The following is a 20,737-nucleotide window of genomic DNA, read 5'->3' on the forward strand; positions in this document are numbered from 1 at the left end:
TGTTCAATGGTCATTGTCTTACGGCCTCTTTCTCAGTTCTCAGATGAAAATGCAGAGAAGATGAAGCAGGTGTACGGAGAGTTCTGCAGCCATCACACCGAGGCTGTCAATGTCTTCAAAGAGCTGCAGCAACAAAACAAAAAACTGCAAAACTTCGTCAAAGTAAGCTCCTGCAGCCAGGAGAACCTCCTGTGCATTTAAAATAACGGTTCTACAATGAAATGTCTTATTGAAGAGATCGTCATTGTGGTGTTTACTTCTCTGCTCACAGCAACAGAGCAATAATTCTCTGGTCAGACGGAGAGGGGTGCCAGAATTCATCCTGCTGGTCACTCAGCGCATCACCAAGTACCCAGTGCTGCTGGAGAGGATATTACAGTACACTCAGGGTACGTCAGCTCGGCTGTGTCCTGAACAAAACCATGAAAATATGCAACTCATAAGTCTGATACATGTTCTGTGGAATACATAATGTGTGTGTTCTGCTGTCCGATTGGAAAACAGTGTTTTGTAAAGTACAAATTATTACTTTAATGTGATTTCTGTGTTGCCTCTTTTCCCCAACAGAGGGAAGTCAGGACCACTCTGACCTGTCGAGTGCCCTGGCTCAGATCCGTGACGTCATCACTGTGGTGGACCTGACTGTCAGTAAGTACGAGAAGTGCCAGGAGCTGCAGGAAGTGCTGGCTCGGCTGGAGAACAAGAGCTTCGCCAAGCTGAAGAACGACAAGGTGTTTCGCAAACAGGACCTGGATAGCAAACACAGGGATCTACGACATAAAGGGCTGGTCTACTGGAAGACTGCCACGGGACGTCTAAAAGGTGTGTGCGTGGTCATCTGCGCCATGAGATATTTTGAGTTTAACAGACAACCAATCTACATGTATTTGTTTTCTTCTTGTTTTAGACACTTTGGCTCTCCTGCTTACCGATGTCCTGGTTTTCCTACAAGAGAAAGATCAGCGCTTTGTATTTGCTGCTGTGGTAAGCTTCGACCTGAAGAACACCTTGTCCAGCTGTCTGTTCATTTCTCTCCATCCCTCAACTCATCTTCATGGGTTATATCTGCTTTTTCAGGACCAGAAGCCTCCTGTTATCCCTCTGCAGAAGCTCATTGTTAGGGAAGTAGCCAACGAGGAGCGAGGGATGTTCCTTATCTCCGCCTCCTCAGTGGGACCAGAGATGTACGAAGTTCACACCAACACCAGAGACGAGAGGAATGCGTGGATGAGGCACATACGACAGGCTGTAGAGAGGTGTGTGTGTCAAGTGGACAGAGTTTGTCTCTGCAGGTGCTCATATGTCAGAGCTTCTATTCAAAATCTGTGTGTGTGTGTGTGTGTGTCTGGTTAATGTGTGCATGTGTGTGTGTTACTCATTATCTAACCGACTGGTCCACCTGGCAGTTGTCCTGAGGAAGAGGAGGAGGAGGAGCGGAGTGCTGAGACAGAGGAGGCCAGGCGAGCAGCAGAAGTGAGAGTTCAGAAGATAACAAAGTTCCAAGGTAAGAAAACATTTCAGGTTTTCCCACTCAACGTTTAATCAGTTTGTCATCATCATCTTCATCATTCTCTCATAGAGCCGTGAAGAAGTCCTAATCTTTGTGTTTGTTTTGTGTAGAGACACTCTTGGGTCAGGACCAGCGAATCTGCAACAGCCTGGAGGAGAAGTTACAGCTCTATGCCGAGCTTACAGAGTTAACCCTCCGCTCGCCAGAACCTGTACCACATCGCCACCTGCTGGTACAACCTGACACAGACAGCGAGGCGCCACGACAGGCCTCTTCACTGCTCTCAGCTGCTCTCAGAGAAGGTAAAAGCAGTCTTGCATCAGTACGAGAACATGCTTACAGTCTAATGATAGCTGATGATTATGATTCATGATTCATATAAAACGTGGTCATGGCTGGAAAGGCACAGCGACACCTCAAAACATTAACAATGGCTGCACGCCATTTACTTTGGCAATTTTCAGGTCCCCTGTCGAAGGAGTGAGTACAAACTGTGTTAGAGCTTCCAGGGACACTTAAGTGAAATGATGCAATCATTAATTTTATTAGGTAATTTTATTAGTCTCTCACAAAGTCAAGATATCTGCTATACAAAAAGGTCTTTTGGGGCCGGACAACTTGCGCCTTTATCATTCTTATCTGTGTGTTGAGTTTAGTGATGTCCTTGCATAGCTCAACTCAGTGTGAACTAAAATAAGAGAAAAGTCTTGTGACAGTGTGCAAGACTTTCAATCAAGTGAGAGGCAGCTTTCAAAGTAGGAAAGGAAAAACAACACACAACATATACGTTATATGGCAAACTGTAGGTTTATGTTGTTGTCATGGTTAGCATTGGATAGCCAGAATTGTTCACAGAAGTCTTGTTCATGAGTTTTAAAAGATATTTGCTTCCTCTGCAGCAGAGAACCTGATCACCATCCTGCAGGCTCGTGATGGCCTCTCTGTACAAAGTCAAAGCTCTCCTGTCCGAGGACCAGAGGGCTGCAGCTACAACAGCCACGGCAGCAGCATCCAGGAGTCTCCCTCTGAACGTGAGTCACAAACATACACTGAATATCTGAATGTCATTTTGTGACGATGCTACTTCAAAATGGGTGAACCGCATCCCCTAATATGTGCAGGCCAGGCAGTCACATTGACCTGGGCCCTCTCTTCTGTTCCTGTTGCCACAGCGGATTATCTGAGCACGCTCAGTATGAGCTCCACCTCTCTTGGATCAGACAGCGAGCTGACGGGGCTGGACAGTGCGCTGTGGAGCTCTGCTGTCGAGCTGAGAAGAGGAGACAACAAAGGGACGTTGTTAAAGGTTTGACTGCTGTAGTTCCCCATGAGCAGTGTTAATAAAATGAATGTGCGCTACTGTTCCTCTGTAGTAACACAGTTTTCTGTAGGTTGCAGAGAGCGTCCAGAGTCTGACTCAGCTTCTCTATAGTCTGCAGGTGAGCAGATTTCACATGTGTGACTGAATACACAAGTGGATGTTTGGCTTTGTGAAAGGGCGGGATTCACATTAAATACAACATGATAATAAATATGAGTGTATTACTGGGGTTGGTTTCTGACATGTGCTTCCATTTTGAATCCTTAAAAATCTTGTTTATTTCACTTTTTAATCGTTGATCCATCTGCTTTTTTTTTTGTTAAATGTATTATATGAGAAAACAAAACAGTAAAGTTTTTATTTAGCTGAATACCAAATATATAATCTGTGTATAATAACTGTGGTTTAGTCCATTGAATTTCCTTTTTTTAAGTTTTATGTTTACGACTTTTTAGAAATTTACATTTAAATAGATTTTTAGGGGGTTCGAAATGATTCAGGTTCAATAATCAAGATACTGGTTGATCAAATGGTCCCCCATCTCTAAATTGACAATGATTATGTTACACAGGTGTGTGATCAGTTGTCTCCTCCTTGTGTTGGCAGGCTGCCGTCACCCTCCAGGACAGCTGCCATGAAGTCCAGAAACTCCTTCTCCTGGAAGGAGAACGACCTCAGCTCCGGACGATCACCTCCCTCCAAAACAGCCTGGTACCAGTCACACGATAATCCTGTTGAAATAAATATCTTCACTACATGCAGGCGTATACTAGCAGATCAATGTTCGGAGGAAGTCGGACTTCAGTTGCCTCTTTTTTAAAATAATGACAGAAAAGTTTAAACCGCTTTCTGTTGTTATCCAGGAGCAGGAGCGGCAGAGGAGCGTTGATAAGAAGAAAGAGGAAGTAGATAAGAAGGGTGTAGAGAGAAAAAAAGAAGAAGTGGATGAGGTGCAGAAGCTCCATGTGAAGCTGAAACAGGAGCAGCAGCGCTGGGACAAAGAGTGCCTGGCCAGAGAGAAACAACAGGTAAACCTCGTGCTGATTTCCTCTTACATGTATATGTCTCACTGAAATCTTGTGGTTAACTGAGGCCTTACCCATGTGTCTGTGCCAGTGTCTGATATCACATCCAAATCCGAGCTTTTAAATTGAAAACATTTTTTAAAAAACACCATTGAAAGGGCTTTACCCTCGACTAAATAAGAGAGAGATTATAATTCGATTTCCATGAAATAAAAGGTGGGGGCTGTCACAGATCAGCAGAACCTGTGACCTGTGAATTCACCTCTCTAAGTTATCTTTAGTACTTCCTGTGTCGTGAAGTTCAGATGGTATTTCATGATAAAATGTTGCAACATCATTTTCCTTTAAACGTGTGTGGGAGTTTCTGTTTGTACTTAACACTATCTGGTTTCTTGTAATTGCAACATACTCGTATATACCTCACATAAAACTGTGAACCGTTTTGAATCTAATACTCTGTAAAACGTGTTCAAAGTCACCCCAATGGTACTGTAGAAACTATCATAACCACAGGAGGAGATAATAAGTGGTTGCACTTTCTGATGTACATCTTCCATGTGTTTCCAGAGTGAGCAGGAGAACGTGCTGGAGCAGCGAGAGCAGCAGTGCCTCCTGGAGGCTGAGCGGCTGCGCTGCGAGCGCGAGGAGCTGGAGGCTCAGATGTTGGAGTATCAGCAAAATCTAGAGCGACTGAGGGAGGGCCAGAGGAGTGTGGAGAGGGAGAAGGAGAAGATTGAAGCCCAGCAGAGGCTACTGCAGAGCTGGAGGCACAACCGCCAGAGTAGCCTGCCCGTTACGATACCACTGGATGGATACAAGGTAAGAAAATGAAGGAGGGAGCAGAGTCAGGCATGTGGAGGTGAGGAATAAGTGGTGTGAAGATGAAAATGTCTGCTCTGATGTTTTTTAATTATGTTCCAATGTCCCAGGTGTCCAATCACAGCCGCTCTGGCAGCCTGGATGGTAGCTGCTCGGTGTACGAGAACGAGTCGGCTTTGCTCGCCTCCCTCCAGCAGAACCACCTCCACCAGCCCGCCAACAACAACCAGCACCAGCTGCTCTCTGTGCCGAGGAAGAACCCAGACGGCCCTCTGCACAGCTCCGGCTACACCGCCAACCTTGGCCTCAGTGCCAGCCTCTACAACAGCCTCAACACCCTGCTGAGCCAGGCACACAGCAAACACCCTCCGGACAGTCACACGTACCCAAACTACAGTAACAACCACAGCTGCACCCAACCTCTGAATGACTCCATCCACCCCTTCAGCAGCAGGGTCACTGCACAGCCACAGAGGACCAACAGCAGTAAGTTCCTCCCATAATCCTTCCCTAAATTCGGTAGGACACACAGAGAAAGTTAGATCTTTTCCTAAAGCGTTATTTTCCTCATTCTCCTTCTAGCAGACTTCAGCCCATCGTTGGACAGGCGACGGGCAGGTCCCTGGAGGTCAGAGGTCACGGGACTTTATGAGGACGACTACTCCTTGTCTCCCTCTCTTACCCCCCTCCTCCCCCCGCAGGCTTACCTCTCCCTTGAAGGACAGAACGGGGAGGAGGCAGGCGAGGAGAACATTGTCTATCTCTGAAAATCGTTACAAAGAAACGAGCAATGCAAGCTGCCTGACATAAAACTGGACCGACAATGATATATCCGTTGCTTTTATGTGTTTGTGTATGTACCTGTTGCACCCATCTTAATGTGATGGTTACACATTGAGTTAAGAACCGAATGTAAGGGGAATAGTCGCAGGGAGGAAGTCTCCACAGATACAGTACACGTGCCTTTATCAGTGTATGTGGCGGCCATGAATCATTTTCTTCCTGTGTGATGAAACCATCGTGCCTTTTAGCAAAGACATTCTTTATAAATCAGCTTTTATACTCGTACTCCCCATGTTTTTACTTCTACGTTTTTTTTTTTAGTATCCGTTGCACTTGTTTGATGGCAGAGGTACTTTTGTGCCCCGAACACTGGGACCTAAAGTAGCAGGAAATCAGGACAGAAGTGTGTGTTGCTGTTATTCGAGCACTTAAAAGAAAAATATTTGAGAAGCCAATCGAGCCCTTCCCCAAACTGTGTATAGAGTGCTACGTGATTTTAATTAATATTTATAAGGGATTGTGAGCATCTTAAAGACGTAGAAATATACTGACATCATTGTATAAATATTAAATATATGTATAGTTTTATGGAAAGGCTACCTATGCACACTATGTTGGAAGAGGAACTTATTTTCCTGTTATTATTTTTCTCACTTAAGTGCCAAAAATCTTGCTATCTGATACTGTAAGTGATTTGTGTAAAGAATGTTTTCTGGTCACCTCGTTGTCTGATAATTTATTGTGTGTAAATTGCTTCATGCACTGTCGACATTAATGATATTTTGTTTGATATCCGTTCTCTTGTAATCTTGTAATCTGAACTGTGATGTGCCATATTGATATCGTGCTGTATATAAAATTATTGTGGCGAACATTTGGGTTTTTGGGGTTTTTTTTTTGCAAACATCACTTTTATATTCACACCTCTCATGTTGTATTATTACGCAATGCACTAATAGTCAGCAGGCAGCCATTACCCATTGACTCATGAGACTTTCAGTTAGTGTGAGCGGTGCATGACCAGCACGTCACTCTGATTCTGCTTCGATCAGGAGGATGATAAGTTTCAGAATACTCTTGATAGACCTGCTCGGGTTTTATCTGATACTTTTTGAGGGTCAAAGTGGATTCTGCTCGGAGACTGGTGAGTTTGATTCACTTAAATTCTCCCATTTTTCAAGACTCTTCAAATATGCCCTGTAACCTCAAATACATTACATGCACCATGTGACAGTTTGGCAGCTGCCAAGGCCAAGCATCAGTCATCTGCAGGCTATCCGTGACAAGCAAACCCTCATGGTGAGCTGGCTGGTAAACCACAGTGGCTTAGCTGGCGATGTTTATGAGATCCAGATCGGCCGCACCGAAAACCACACCGTTATTTACAGTGTGAGTACTGCTGTCTGGATTTCATGCTGTTTAAAGGCTCCTTATGTAGTTGCATTTCAATGACTTTATAGTATTGATTATTCCACTTTTGACTGCATTTACTATGCTGATAAACTGTGAAATGTATATACTATTTTTCCTTGTTTTTATTCCAGAGAAATGTGAGTTTACTTTCCTTGGATTCAGACGAATACACGTGGACATGGACCTCCGATCTGCCTCTGGAGTGTGTCGATCACTCAGTCAGGATTCGACGTTTCTATAACCAGTCTTTCCCAAGTCCGTGGAGCAGCTGGAGGACCAACCGCGGTGAGATGATGCTACTGTACCATGACTCTTACATGCATTTATAAGTGCATGAGTAAAACCAAACCCAACAGAAAAGTTCAGATCAGTTTCTCACAGTTTCACAGATAAGATCGTGACATCAAAGAAGCACCAGTTTCCGCTCTATCAGTGTGAGGGAGCTCTCCATCTGTTTTATCTTCCCTTTCACCAATCTGTATATCATTGTTGCTCAACCGCTGCCGGTCCGTTGCAATCTTTGCAAATGTATGTTGCAATGCACAGTGTGACCCGTTTGGATGGGTTACATTGTTATTCAGAATCTGTGGTGGCATTATAATCATCTTTTTTTTATTCAAATCTTGAAAAAGCATTGAGGTCATACCCTCATTTTCACTGACAGTAACAGTACATTTAAAACAGAATAAATACACATGAGAAACAGTCAAGGAGGGAGCAAACAAAACGCTAACTAAAAACAGTTACACTCAACCGGAGACGTTTGAAATCATGCATTTAAATTGGCCAATTGTGTTAAGTTTTAATGTGTGTTATAAAATGTTCAAAACTGAAACTAAATGTCAGGTCAAGTTGAGTCAAAATGTATTTCTATAGCACATTTAAAACGACATACGTTGACCAAAACGGTTTACAAACAATGGCAAAAGAGAATGAGGTAGAAAAGGAAAGATAAATGTTCAAGATAAAGTCCCTGAGTGATGTAAAAACTAGTATAAAAACAACCATTTTGAGGAGGAAAAGAGGTGGGTCTTTGAACAACTCGGTAGAGGTGGCTGATCTGATGAGGCGGGGCAATTTGTTCCACAGCTCGGGGCCTGTAACAGAGGATGCGCAGTCGCCCTTGAGCTTCTGCCGAGCCAGAGGGACGAGCAGATGTGATCCGTCAGAGGACCTGAGTGGTCTTGATGGGGTTTAGGGAATTAAAAGACCAGATAAACAAGAGGGTGCCAAACCACGGAGTGCTTTAAAAACTTTGGCATGAACGAAATGAAAACTGACAGGGAGCCGGTGCAGATGTGAGAGGGAAGACTGGCTCACTCCCATGTACAGGGAATTATAGTAATCAATGAGGGAGGTCAAAGGTCATGGATTACGTTTTTAGCATCTTCAAATGAAAAGAATCGTTTAGCCTTTGGTCTTGGGGGGTTTGGGGAGTTTTCAAAATTCATGACAGTGGGCTGAGCTTTCCAAACTAAATGCTGATGGATTCAGGAGGGCCAAAAATAGCAACCTAAGGTTTTTGTTCATTGAGCATCAAGACATTTTGGGGCATCCAGTCTCTAATTTCTTGGAAACAGTCAAATAGAGATGGCAGTGAGTGAAGTTTGTAGCACTCTGTGACCTGCAGGAGTCCATGCAAAGGATAAGACCGAGATGTTCCCTTACCAGAGGGTGCTGAGAGAGGGCACCAGTGCCATGTTCTGCTGTGTTCCCCCAAGAGGACTCGATATCACCAACATTACCTTCGATAACAACCAGCACGCTCCTATCAGTGTTGGAGCCGGGGTCAAGGCTATCACTGTGGTCAACCTGACCATCCCACAAAGAGCCATTAAATTTCTCACGCTCAGCTGCAGAGATTCAACAGGCGAGAAGAGTCGTGTTTTGAACTACGTCAGCTGTAAGTGTCAATTATTATTATTTTTATTTACATTCTTTTAATATTATTTCACAAAGAACCATTACCTATTCACTGCGTGTGTGTGTGTGTGTGTGTGTGTGCATGTGCGTGTCTGTGCGTGCTGTAGTTCCTCCCGAGAAGCCCAGAGACCTCAGCTGTGTGACCACAGATATGACGGCTGTCAACTGTACCTGGGATTCAGGCCGAGAACAATATCTGTATGAACTCAACAAGCAAACAATCACCCTCCACATAGAGTAAGACGCATATTAACTAAACATGGAGAATGTCAGCTGTAGATGGGAGTGTTTTTGTGAATACTGGCCCATTAAGCGCAGCATGTATGCTTTGAGAAATGAACTTCCAGCTCCTTCTGATACTGCCATGTGTACAAACTTACTTTTCTCTTTTCTCTTTCCCTTTCTCAGTTGGGCAAACCTATAAGAACAACACATTTCTACGTTATCCTGCTATGAAGTTTAGTAGAAAATGAATCATAATTAATTGACATTTGTCGAAAGGCCCTGTGTTCTGCACATTTTTTTAGGTTCACACTTTTTTCTGGGTCTCTACCAGAAAAAACAGCCTGTCTCTTTAAGGCCTCCCTCCCAAAGAGCCCAGTCTGCTCTGATTGGTCAGCTCTTACAGGCCTGAGTAGACACCTCGCACTCTGTTTCTGCATCAGCTTCTTATTACATCTGCTAAAAAGTTCGACTTCCTGTGCGTACAAGCGGTTGTGACGCTCAAAAATCTTATCAAGAGTTTTACAGCTGCTTCTTTTACATTTTAAAGCCTATTGGGAAAAGTATTTGTGGGGCAGCGGGCGTCACGTTCAGATGAGTGTTCTTTGTTGTTGACAAACACAGGAACTCCGACCGGGCTCCCATCAACTGCAAGCCGTCGTCTTGTATTTTCCTGGCCGTCCCACAGTTGGAGGAATACAACATCAGGGTGGTGGTGAAGGACCCGCTGGGAGAGGAAACAGAGAGCCACAGCTTCAACATCTCTGACAGAGGTCAGAGGTCACGAAAACACTCCAACAGAAATAGGAACACATAGAATATGGTGTTGATACGAAGGCCTAAAGACTGAAACAACATGCACAAACGAATTTAATCTGCCCTTAGATGTGTGTCTGATAATGCTGTGTGTTTATCATATGTGTGGATTTCATGTGTGTGTTGCCGTCAGTGCGTCCTGTTGTGGAGTGGGACAGAGTGAGCCTCGGGGTGACGGAAACCACTGTGTCCTGGTTCGTACAGGGGAACCTGACCCATCCGAACCTCCTCTGTCAGGTCGCAGCAGATCCAGGCAGCACCACCGAGGTGACCAGTTTAACTAAAATATTCAGACTGCAGAAGTACTGCTGCTGGACATTTCAGTGGTTTTTGTTAACCTCCTGTGTGCTTGTATCAGCTGAGCTGCAACAGTGTGAGAGGGCCTTGCAAAGCCAAACTGGAACATCTGCTTCCCAGTGCCCGCTACTCCACCAGGGTACGCTGCTCTGTCAACGGCAGGCTCTGGGGAGAGTGGACACAGCCCATACCCTTCACAACCTGTGAGTGTTACCGGGATAGTGTGATGTACACAGGGTACATACTCAGATACAAGTCAAGACCAAAATAATTAAGCTTCTTTCAGGCTAAAACTAATGTTCTTTCTTCAGGTCCATTGGTGACCTTGGATTTATGGAGGAAAATAAAGCAGCAGTCAGACTCGAGCAGCCGTCATGTTACTCTATTTTGGACTCCAGTAAGATGCTAACCTGGTCTTTTTTCCTCCAAATGTTTTACTTTGGTTAAACACAAACTCTGTCTGGTTTAATTAAGGGCATATTTGTCATCACAATTTTGTTCTCAGCGTGTCTCTGGCTCAGCTGCCTCTACGAACATCCAAGGTTATTTAGTTCAGTGGGCGCAGGAAGGTCAAAACTGGACCGAGCGGAAGGACGGTGGACAGACCCAGGCAGAGGTCTCCATCGGCCCAGGACAGTGTGACTTCAGTGTCCAGGCTGTTCTCCGTACCAGCTGCACCGTCACCTTCACTGCCCACATCACCATCCCGCAGAGAGATGATGGAGGTGAGTAACACATGTGGGATCAGCTCGCTATTACTGAGCTCACTTTCATGGAAATATCACTTCCTCAAACAGTTTTTGCTGTTATTAAGCTTGTATGTCTCACTTTTTATCGGCTGCTTGTCTCAGAAATGTATGAACAGACTTTTGCTAAATGTAGCAGACGATTAGCTTGGATATCTACTGTTTTACGTGATCATCATACAGTGATAAGAAACTCATTGTAAGGTTAAATGTGAGACAAAGAAACCTACTCCAACACACCTGATTCACCACTCTAGATTATCCTTCGTTGAACTGCTTGTGGATTTAGTTTTTCTGCTTCCTTTCTGGTTGATATGTGTCTCTGTCTAGCAATCCGCCCAGTGGAGAAGAGGTTCAGCATTGGCACAGCTTCCGGTTTTAACCTGTCCTGGGACAAGCAGGACAGCGCCACCTGTGGCTATACTGTGGAGTGGTGCACAGTGCCTTATGCTCTGAGGTGGATGAAGGTGCCAGAGGGGAACAACACATTGTTCCTACCTGCTAGTAAGTTTCTCTCCTCTAGCGGTCACTGTATGTGTGTCCTTAAAGTTTTACCTATATTGGCTTTCATTTTTTTTGTTCGCAGGAGATTTCAAAGCAGTCTGTAGGTACACATTTAACATCTATGGATGCACAGAACATGGACACAGGCTACTGGAGACACAGACTGGATATTCACAGGAGCCCAGTGAGTGTTACGTTGATGTGTGTTTGTGTATTTTTGCACTTGTGAGAACAATATGCCGTGGTTTCGGTTTTCAGATTCGATGTTTCCCGTTTTATTTTGCAGAATTTATCCTCATGTGAAGTGATTTTTTGGCCCTTGTGTGTTTAAGTCTGTCTCTTTCCCTCTCTCTTAGTCAGTCTTTGGATTTACCTCAGCCTGTGTTTGTCTGTTTTGTTGCCTGCCCTTGATTTGTATGTGGATTCAGCTCTACGTTAACAAAGCCTGCTTTTTATTACTCCTTCCCGCCTGCCTTACTGTCTTGTGTTTGGGACCTTTTTTGATAACCATAACACAATATTTCTTCCTGAGGTTTATGAGGTGTTTGCTGGTCTAATGGGCACATAATAGAAGGGTTTAAAATGTCTCAGAACTGGTGCCTCAACAGGCAGGCCAATGAGACACTGCAGCAGAGATGAGGTCTTTAGCACATGGTGAGAAATGAAACTTTTAATAATGTGTGGCAGCTAAAGTTCAAGACAGGATGTCTTCGTCAGAGGCTTGAATGAGGACATCCTCCAGATGTCATCTATGCGCATCTTTCCTGTTTGTCAGATACACGGAGATGATGAAGCAGGGCGGGAGCAGAGACAAGAAGGCAATGCAAATTATATTTAGTGAGCAGAACACTGGGTTTTATTTAATAAGGAATTGACATCAGCACAACAATCCAGGCGTCACATAGAAGGTCTGAGTAGGTTCACACGAGTAGGGGAAAATAATTCCAAGTAATTCTGTGTTCCTTCCTCAAAACGACTTCCTTTTCCTCAGAATGTGTACGGTCCCTGAGTCTGGTTGAGCCTGTTCAGAGTACTTCCTCATCCGTGACACTGGAGTGGCGTTATGATGTGGATGATCCGGCGTTCATCGCTGGTTACCTGGTTAAAGTGCAGGAAGTAGCATCTGACACACAGCTCAGTCATGTTTCACGTGAGTGCGGAGGAAAACTTTCACTGTTCCACAATATGATAATTCATGTGGTCGTTAGAGGCAATCTCAAACACTGGTGTGAGTCACTCTTACGTTCTGATGAAACACGGCATTAAGAATCTTGTGCACGTCCAGATCTGTTCAACGTGACGGTGGCAGACCCTCAGAGGAAGTCTGTGACCATCGATGGTCTGCAGCAGAACCAAGAGTATGCTTTCTCTGTGAGCGCTCTCACTAAGGGAGGGCCTGGACAACCTGCAAGCATCACCATCAGGACAAAAACCAACTGTGAGCTCCATAACATCCTGTCAATGCAACAACATCAGTTGATTTTATTATTGTTTTTCTCTCTTGAATAATAGTTTAAACATTTCCAGTGCACAGGCCCTGGACTCACATGGACTCTGCTCACTTGGCCAAGATACTGACTCCAATCCTGCTGCTGCTGTGCTGCACCATTCTCCTGTGGCCACAAAGTAAAACGTGAGTAACTTTAAATCTCAACTTAAACATTAATTCCTGCAGAACATAGACTGGACTTTTTCTCTCCCACCTTCTTTTTTGTTTCCCCTCCAGGCTCAAGTGGCTGAAGGGGATATTTGAATATCCTGCTGGTATGAACATCGAAATTCCTGAGTTAGACAGCTACCTGCATGAGGTGCGGATAAAATACTGAAATAGTCGAATCTTACACAGAGAGGAAATGGAGACTATGTGTTAACCTGAAATATTTCATATTTTAATATCAGTTATTGTCAGTATCTGTATATGATGACACCTGTAAGTATATATTTTCCAGATGTTTTTCCCCTCACTTGTCTCTCAGGGCTTCTGTAGACTTTTATTACTCGACGGCATTAGTTGTCCACACTTGTGAATCAGGTGGCTCATCAGTACACAGAGATACTGTATGATCAAATTACTTGCGGTAATTGAATTTCCTGGTTAGTGTTTTGCCGATGAAGCAAGTCATTAGTCAGCTTTAAAAGCCAGTAAAATGCTGTTATACAGGGGCTTGAGAACATTAAAGTAAGTAGTCAGCATTAGTCAACCTGCATCTCGTTCATATATTGTCAACAACAGCATTTACTCATCACCTCCATTCTTGAAATAGACAAAAACAGACAGATTCTGGCAACAGTAGTGACCTTCAAGGCAATGACCATGATCCACTACAGATTTTAAAAAAACCTTCCATTCAGCAGAAATAATATCAAACATTTGTCTTGAGTCTTATTAAAATGAAACACAGAAAGCTGCCCTCTGGAAATCCATGTTGTGGCAAACTGCACAGCAAATTAGATCAGCTTCTCTGCCAAATTATGTTTTTTGAGTCATTAAGCTTACAAGTATGGACCTGCTGGTATTATATAATTCACAGGAATCTAGTTTTGATTATCATAATCCTCTCTGCATGTTTGCACAGACCAGTGAATGGCTGCAGTCTCAGAGGGTGGATGAGTGCAGCAGCTGCGACATTGAGATCGTGTATACCAGACCTCCTCTGAGTGAACCAACCACACTGAGCGTCGCTGGACCCCTGAGCACACCGCCCTCTCCTGGTTCACAGTCCTGCCTGCTGCTGCGAGATGAATACCGTCCACAGTTGGTCACAGTGCTGCTCGGGGACAGAGCAGACCTTCACAAAGTACCATGCGTCACAAACAAGACTTATTTTCATACCTTTGAGGAGGATTTGTCTGAGGCACAAGTCAGGCTAAGTGAAATCTATGAACCCTCTGAGAGTCTGCAGGAATCATGCAGTGTTGAATATGGTTATATCTCCAATGACACTGTATGAGTGTGAAGACCACATTTTAACCCACTGTATGTGGTTTGACTGTAAAAAAAAATAGCTTGCAGAGTTGATCACAGCATTCTGTCTGTACAGCACAAGACAGGTGATCTTAAGAGTCTTTTAAACTACTCTGAAGGAACAGAGAGCGAAAACAATCTCAGTGAAGGAAGACTCAAAAACAATTGGTTAGTCAATTCTTTCATCAGTGACTAACGGGTAAGAAGTCTGTTTTTACTGTGATGATGATTATCAAAAAAAAAAAAAAATTAATATCAAAACATCTGTTGTAACTGTAATTTCCTGTGAAGGTATTTATCTTGCGTGCTACTGCTTTGTGCGTTTCCAGGTGCTAAAAACAAATCTGTGCTTTAGTCATTTCGAAGGCATCTGAGGTGAGTCAGTTGTCTAATTGTTGCAGCTCCATCAAACACACAGAACCTGTTTAAAGCACGAAATCTGTTACCTTAACGACTGTGTTACTCTAATTGTATCCAAAGTCAACGTACCCATGTGTGTGAGTATGATATTGCTCTGGCTAATCCAAGTTAGAATAAAGTATTGCTATGATCTTGCTGATTTTGATGCATTTTCATCTAGCGTTGCCATCTGTTGGACATGTGACATCACAATACAGTGAAATAATAGATCTTCTGTAAGTGTTGAAGACAGTACTGGTTTTCTTTTCCTAATTTGTCAGACTAATGCAAGTTGAAGTACATTTTAGTTTTATTGAACTGCAAAAATGGCTCGTTTTCACACAAAGTAATTGAAAAAACAATCTACGACTAATCATTCAATTGATTTTATACATTCACCAGAGCTGATGGATATTTTGAAAGTTGTATCGCATATTTAAGTATACAAAGTAAATAATATGAAGTGTAGACTTTAATTACAGCACTTCTTCAGTGTTTAAATCAGAATTTCTACACTACATATTTGTCTCAACGCAGCTACAAATCAAAACTATCTGTGCTGATGTTTTGCGAAATCCAGATGCACTTCATTTCATCAAAGCCAAAGATATGACTGGATTGCACAGTTCAGATGATTTGTATCTTGTTTATCAGTTTTGAATCAATCAACAGTTACAGGAACTTTGCTCTGATGAATTCCCCAGAATTTGCAACACTCTTCCCAGTGACGCCATTGCACATTCCCCACCCACTACTTAGTTGGGTTACTATAACTCCACTCTGTTTTGTTTTTAAAGTTGCACAACTGGTTCTTAAAAACAACACAGTGTCAGACCGCTGCTGTGATTGGCTCTACTCAGATAGCATCTCATAAAAAGCATGTCAAGCAAAGTGGCTCAAGGGCTACTGGACTTGGTCTATTTGTGCAGGATGTGTCCATCCGGCCTGTGTGACTACATACATGTGTGCCATACATGAGGCCGTTCTGAGTTGAAAGTGGGGTGAGTCTCATTTGAAGTCCTGATGATGATACTTGCAGGTTGTCCACCAAACTGTGACTGATCTTACCATTTCTTTATATTCACACTCCAGCAGATGTAAAAGTCACAGTTTATTATAGAGTCAGCGGTCACACAGTAGTCACATCATCCTGAGTAAAGTGAATAAACCATGGGGATTTCAAAGAAGACAACAATGGACAAATATTAACAAAATCCAAACCCATTTCCATACTTTTCCAAACCAAATGTCAACTAAAGACTCAAGAGGAGGTGATTGGCAAATTGTCATGAACATCCTGGAAGCTTTAGGAGTTTTCCCAAAAACTCTTTAAAGGAGACACATTACACATTATGCACATTTGCGTGTTCCAGATTTTATTTTGGGTTAATGCTAGAATGGGTTTAGATGCTTTAATGCTCGGAAAAAACCCCCATCAGTTTTCTCGTACTGTTTTAGCTCCTGTCTCTTTGAAGCCGCCCTCCCCAACACCCAGTCTGCTCTGACTGGTCAGCTTGCACATGCCTGAGCCAGCACTGCTCACCATGTCTCCAGGGGGCTCTGTTGTGTTTTCAGCTTCCAGTTTGCTTCAGTTCTAACGTGAATATACAGTATGCATGAAGTATGCAAATGTGTGATGTCATGAAGTCACAGAATAAAAGGCGGGACTACTGACGAGGCGTTTCAGGAGCCTTGTTTTCTGTGGGAGAGAGGAGCTTCCACTGTCACAGACTTTGGGCTTTTTTAACTATCAACACCTTTTACATGCACAGGAGCCTGTAACACGCTGAAGGAAAGGAAAAAACAAAGAAGCATGACAGGTCTCCTGTAAGACACCTAGATTAAAATGGAAATGCAACCCACTGAGGCCATTAAGTCATTAAAAAAAATATTATGTAGAAATACTCGGCCAGAATAGAGAACTTTTTTAAAAGACAACTGTCCATTTGGTGCACCTACAAGACATGCAAAAATCATGCAAAATATACATAAACTAAATGTACCACAATCTCTCTCTCAGACACACACACGCACAAACACAGCTCATTGGCAAGTGGAGCGAGCTGTGGCCAGAACTGCCTCGTTCGTCAGTAGTGCAGAGTTCACAGGGGGAGAAAACTGAAAAAAAAAAGCAGCACAGTCTGACCTGCCAAAACAAGTTTTTCACATCAACATGGAGCTCTGAGTCAACAGGAGCCAACGACAGACAGTAAAGCTGATGGAAACTCAGCTGAGTCAGTTCTTTTGTGGTTAGATCTTTGGATCCATCAGGAGGATCTTCCTCCGTGGCATATTGTCACTCCAGTGCTTCACCAATACCGGGAGCAAAGTCTGCTCTCAAATTTTTTACTCCGCACCAGTAGGACCCAAAACGAGCTGCTGAGCAGAAGCCAGGCTTCACACAGAAGCCCTCGGCTGTCCTCTCATTCTCACCTTGCTGTGCTTTCTGAAAGGGAAACACAAAGGAGTGTGTTTACAATGACAACTGCAATAAATCAGTTACACAATTTAACATGTGACGCTAAAAGCCAGGCCAGCGATGGCAGTTTGCATAATTGCCGTGTCAGCAAAATCCAATTGAAGCGCCGGCAAAATCAAGTTAGGGCTTGTGTCTGTTCTTTACCGCTGTGGTGGTGACACCATGCACTTCCAGAGGACAGTGTAGAGAGCAAGTATGAAGGCGATGAACAGCGTCGCAGCAATTGCACCTAAAAGAATACACACACGTTTATTTTCACATGATAAAACACAACTAGACATATGCTAATACATGTTTTCTGCAGGGGGGAGAAGTCATTTGATAACCCCAGACAAAACTATACTGTATGACTATTAACAGCATAGGGCACATAATCTCTCCGTGCTGACACCTCATTAGAGCTTGCAAAGAACATATCTGTGCAATACAACTCTATGCTGCATGTCAAAACTCCATACTTTACACTTCATTTCCCTGAATACATCCTGGTTTTGTTATCAGTACATTGAAGGCATCGAGCTGCTAGATATCATTATACCCTCGATGGCATCTCAATGTTGATTGGTTGTGGCTAGTTAAGTTAATAGTGGCAGCCCAGGACGATGTTCAACAAAAGAAAAGTCGTTGCAGAGGGAAGGAAATTTAATGAGAGATGGTAAAAGCGAATACACATGGCAGCGCTCACACCTAACATAAAAGAAAGAAAAGCGACAGTAAGTCCAAGAATTAAACAGATTATGTTATCAGAAATTGTTTTTTCAATGTCTCCTTGCCATTATTTTTCATAGACTTCTGCTTTAGAGCCAGTTATTAATTATTAAGTCATTACTAAATCCAATAATTATCAAATGCAGAGGCATCAATGCTTCTTTAGGGAAACCATAGCCCTGCTGTGGCCCTGAAATTGAAATTGAGTTTGACACCCCCGGCATGGAGGCACCACTTTCAGGTTCAACTCCCGGGAATGCCTCTTCTGATTCGGTCACACATCTGCACGCTCTCACAGTCAAACACTTCCTATACGTATCGATGACAGGGGGCATGTGCTCGTCTATACCCTCCACAAGCAAACACAAGCAGGGAAACATGAGGGAGGTTCGTTCTCTCACAAGGTTCAGACAATAAGCAGGAAGCAGAACTGGGAAGTCACCGAAACACCGCACAGAGACAGAAGTGTGTGTTACAAAGGAGTTTCTGAAAGTTTTCAGTTTCTGAAGCAGCCAATGAAAACAACCACAAACAATAAGATCAAAATGACAAGACGCCCATTGTTTTGCAGTCATACTCCAAAAAGATCTGCCAAAACAATCTTCTGATCTTTTTTTTTTTTTTAAAACTTGCTGAGCTGCCGGTGGTGTAACCCGACTCCCCCTTTATCTGTTGGTCTCGGCTCTCTGTGTGATACAGGCGGTCCCAGTTAGCTCAGGGTGGTACATCTGAAACACGTCTCTCAGGGTCTGTGAAGACATCAGATTTTGGTCAAAGCCGGACTTACCAGGGATGATTCCACTGGTCTTGGTTACAGAGTCCTCTGAGCGAGAAGTGGCAGCTGCAGTTGAAACTTCATGTGGGGAAAAAAATAGAAATAATTTGTATGTTTTGTTATAAACTCTCTGTGTGTATAAAAACTTTCATCCGACTCCAATCTCTTCAAATACACTTAGTAGTTTAGTCTGTAAGCACTGACCGACAGCTGCAGTGTTTCATGCAGCCTGTGCTCATGATATTCCTCTCGCCACACTGAATAATTTGCATCTTTGTGACCACGGCACCTTTATTTTGCTTCTCTGGAACTTTGCCATTTGTTTATTGCTCTGAACTAAAAGTCTTGGCATTCAATTAAAAGATGACCTACTACTAAATGGAATTCACCTCAAGTGGATTTCCCTGTTTATCTGGCATCTATCTGGCGTTTTCAAACCTTTTGTGTCCGAGGCAAACGAAAGGGGAAGTTAAAATCTCAAGACACACCTGTATTAACATCTGTGAGAATTGGTCTGTATAACTGGTCTGATCACTCCCTTTATTTTTGGTTTCCTGGAAGGTTTTAAAGAATTTTTTAGGGAATAGATAGTCACTATCAGGAAAGGAGTGCATCCAAAGTACTGATAAAGTAAATTAAAAACTCATTCATTAGTTGTTGTATAGTTGTATATTGCAACAATAATCTATAGTTGCAGCAAAATCCCATTGAAAACAACTGGTTTAGTTTATGAAATGTAAAAAAACTAACCAACCAACAGTCCAAAACACAAAGACTCTTCACTTATAGTCGTGAAAGACAAAGAAAAGCAGTGAATACTGACAGTTAAGAAGCTGGAACCAGCAAATGTTGACGATTAATCGATCATCAAAATAGCTGACGAGTAATTTTCTTTAAATCAAGTAATCGACTCATTGCAGCGAAGCAGTTCAGCTTTAAACTAGAACTTAAAAGCACACGATACAGTGTAACGTAGATGCATTATGGCCCATTTTGAACCTCCCTGTGAGCTTCGGTCTACAACAGAAGAAGAAACAGAAGACAGAAGAGATAAAGCTCACCATTCCTCTGTTGAACCGTGTGTAGGAGCTGCCTTGTGAGGAGATGTGGGTCAACCATCTGAAAATGCAGCAAAACAAAACAAAATTGTAGAGCAGAGTGCACTGACAGGAAAACCACCACCACAGCTCGGTTACTGCTTCTCTTCTGCAGGTATAGAAAAGAAAAAATCACTCACAATGACAACAGCTTGGGTCCCACAGTGAAAAGAAGGAGAAACAAAGCAGGAGAAAGAGGTGCAGGCTCGATCAGCTACAAGTCAGTGGGAGACTTTCTGCAGGAAGTCCGACAGTGTGGAAAATCAGAGCGCTTCGGGGGCCGAGATAAGAAAACTATTCAAGATAAGAAGATATAAAGTAAACAACACATTTCCAGTCGAGACAACACTTGTTGCCGCAGCAGGAAAACACAACAGCTTCCGGTGGAGCTTAAAACCTTGAATGAAACACTGAGTGAAAGCCTGTAAACAAGTCGGTCAGTTGTACTTCTTCGTCGCGCACAGTCGGAGAGAAAAGCTTGTTTTTGGTGCGTTGCTGCACAGAAACAGCGTCTGTTTCTTCTCTGTTCTTACCTTCGAGCTGTCCGAGCTGCTGCTGACCGTCCTGCTCCTGTTGTTCACCTGCGTCCACATGTCCGAGGCTGTGAGGTCTCACTCCACCAGCTCGCGCTCCTCTCTGCTCCTCTCTGCTCACCTCAGAAGAGACGCGCCTCTTGTGCTGCATTCACGTCCTTCTTTTGAAGTCGTACTTTACGACTGGCATCCTTAAAGGGTAACTCCACCAATTTTACACATTAAAGCGTGTTTACAGGTCTTGGTGAGCACCAGTGCATACATTAGAAAAGTAGTATAAAGCCTATTGTGGCTCCAGAGGAAGCTGCATTTAATCTGATAAATTGCCTCCAGTCATGTCACTCAGTGGCTAAATCGCATTGTGGGTAATGTAGGCAGTTTAATAGACAGTTTAAAACCAAA

The 20,737-nt window shown here is 43.3% G+C and overlaps 3 protein-coding genes across 5 annotated transcripts in view; 2 read left to right on the top strand and 1 right to left on the bottom strand.

The window, feature by feature from the left end:
- The window catches only part of LOC311261728 (rho guanine nucleotide exchange factor 28-like), a 37,853-nt gene extending 31,521 nt beyond the window's left edge, over positions 1-6,332 (top strand). For 2 of the 3 annotated variants that reach the window (XM_084360618.1, XM_084360619.1), the window contains 15 exons: positions 37-162; positions 272-389; positions 568-822; positions 908-984; positions 1,078-1,256; positions 1,407-1,504; positions 1,621-1,812; positions 2,410-2,541; positions 2,683-2,816; positions 2,902-2,949; positions 3,438-3,542; positions 3,695-3,859; positions 4,424-4,675; positions 4,786-5,161; positions 5,258-6,332. In XM_084360618.1, coding sequence (XP_084216744.1) covers positions 37-162; positions 272-389; positions 568-822; positions 908-984; positions 1,078-1,256; positions 1,407-1,504; positions 1,621-1,812; positions 2,410-2,541; positions 2,683-2,816; positions 2,902-2,949; positions 3,438-3,542; positions 3,695-3,859; positions 4,424-4,675; positions 4,786-5,161; positions 5,258-5,442 — 2,442 coding nt within the window. In that variant the 3' untranslated portion in view covers positions 5,443-6,332. The remainder of the gene's footprint in view (positions 1-36; positions 163-271; positions 390-567; positions 823-907; positions 985-1,077; positions 1,257-1,406; positions 1,505-1,620; positions 1,813-2,409; positions 2,542-2,682; positions 2,817-2,901; positions 2,950-3,437; positions 3,543-3,694; positions 3,860-4,423; positions 4,676-4,785; positions 5,162-5,257) is intronic. The other variant, XM_084360620.1, reaches the window with a different exon arrangement.
- A 134-nt stretch (positions 6,333-6,466) lies between these two features.
- On the top strand, positions 6,467-14,877 carry osmr (oncostatin M receptor). Its single transcript, XM_084359329.1, has 17 exons — positions 6,467-6,602; positions 6,693-6,847; positions 7,003-7,156; positions 8,502-8,774; positions 8,902-9,031; positions 9,641-9,789; positions 9,966-10,099; positions 10,191-10,332; positions 10,441-10,526; positions 10,635-10,854; positions 11,206-11,379; positions 11,462-11,563; positions 12,371-12,529; positions 12,665-12,817; positions 12,907-13,012; positions 13,106-13,187; positions 13,956-14,877. The coding sequence occupies exons 1-17, from the start codon at positions 6,515-6,517 to the stop codon at positions 14,328-14,330; spliced, it is 2,682 nt and encodes an 893-aa protein (XP_084215455.1). The 5' UTR covers positions 6,467-6,514; the 3' UTR covers positions 14,331-14,877.
- A 964-nt stretch (positions 14,878-15,841) lies between these two features.
- LOC311260963 (uncharacterized protein) lies at positions 15,842-20,544 on the bottom strand. Its single transcript, XM_084359298.1, has 5 exons — positions 20,336-20,544; positions 19,767-19,824; positions 18,718-18,783; positions 17,367-17,451; positions 15,842-17,189 (listed from the first exon to the last, which is right to left on the bottom strand). Exons 1-5 carry the CDS (start codon positions 20,393-20,395, stop codon positions 17,141-17,143), a joined length of 318 nt encoding a protein of 105 aa, XP_084215424.1. The 5' UTR covers positions 20,396-20,544; the 3' UTR covers positions 15,842-17,140.
- Positions 20,545-20,737: the final 193 nt, after the last annotated feature.

Source organism: Pagrus pagrus (genome assembly GCF_965226575.1).
Source record: "Pagrus pagrus genome assembly, chromosome: 8".
In the NCBI taxonomy this organism is placed as follows: domain Eukaryota; kingdom Metazoa; phylum Chordata; class Actinopteri; order Spariformes; family Sparidae; genus Pagrus; species Pagrus pagrus.

Excerpts from the sequence above, each read along its gene's own strand:
- LOC311260963 (XM_084359298.1), bottom strand. The coding sequence starts at position 20,395 with ATGTGGACGCAGGTGAACAACAGGAGCAGGACGGTCAGCAGCAGCTCG. Across the intron at positions 18,784-19,766 it reads CACGGTTCAACAGAGGAATG|TTTCAACTGCAGCTGCCACT; the intron begins GTGAGCTTTATC and ends CCCCACATGAAG. Across the intron at positions 17,190-17,366 it reads ATGGTGTCACCACCACAGCG|AAAGCACAGCAAGGTGAGAA; the intron begins GTAAAGAACAGA and ends TTTCCCTTTCAG.
- osmr (XM_084359329.1), top strand. The coding sequence starts at position 6,515 with ATGATAAGTTTCAGAATACTCTTGATAGACCTGCTCGGGTTTTATCTG. Across the intron at positions 6,603-6,692 it reads TGGATTCTGCTCGGAGACTG|TTTGGCAGCTGCCAAGGCCA; the intron begins GTGAGTTTGATT and ends ACCATGTGACAG. Across the intron at positions 10,855-11,205 it reads CCCGCAGAGAGATGATGGAG|CAATCCGCCCAGTGGAGAAG; the intron begins GTGAGTAACACA and ends GTCTCTGTCTAG.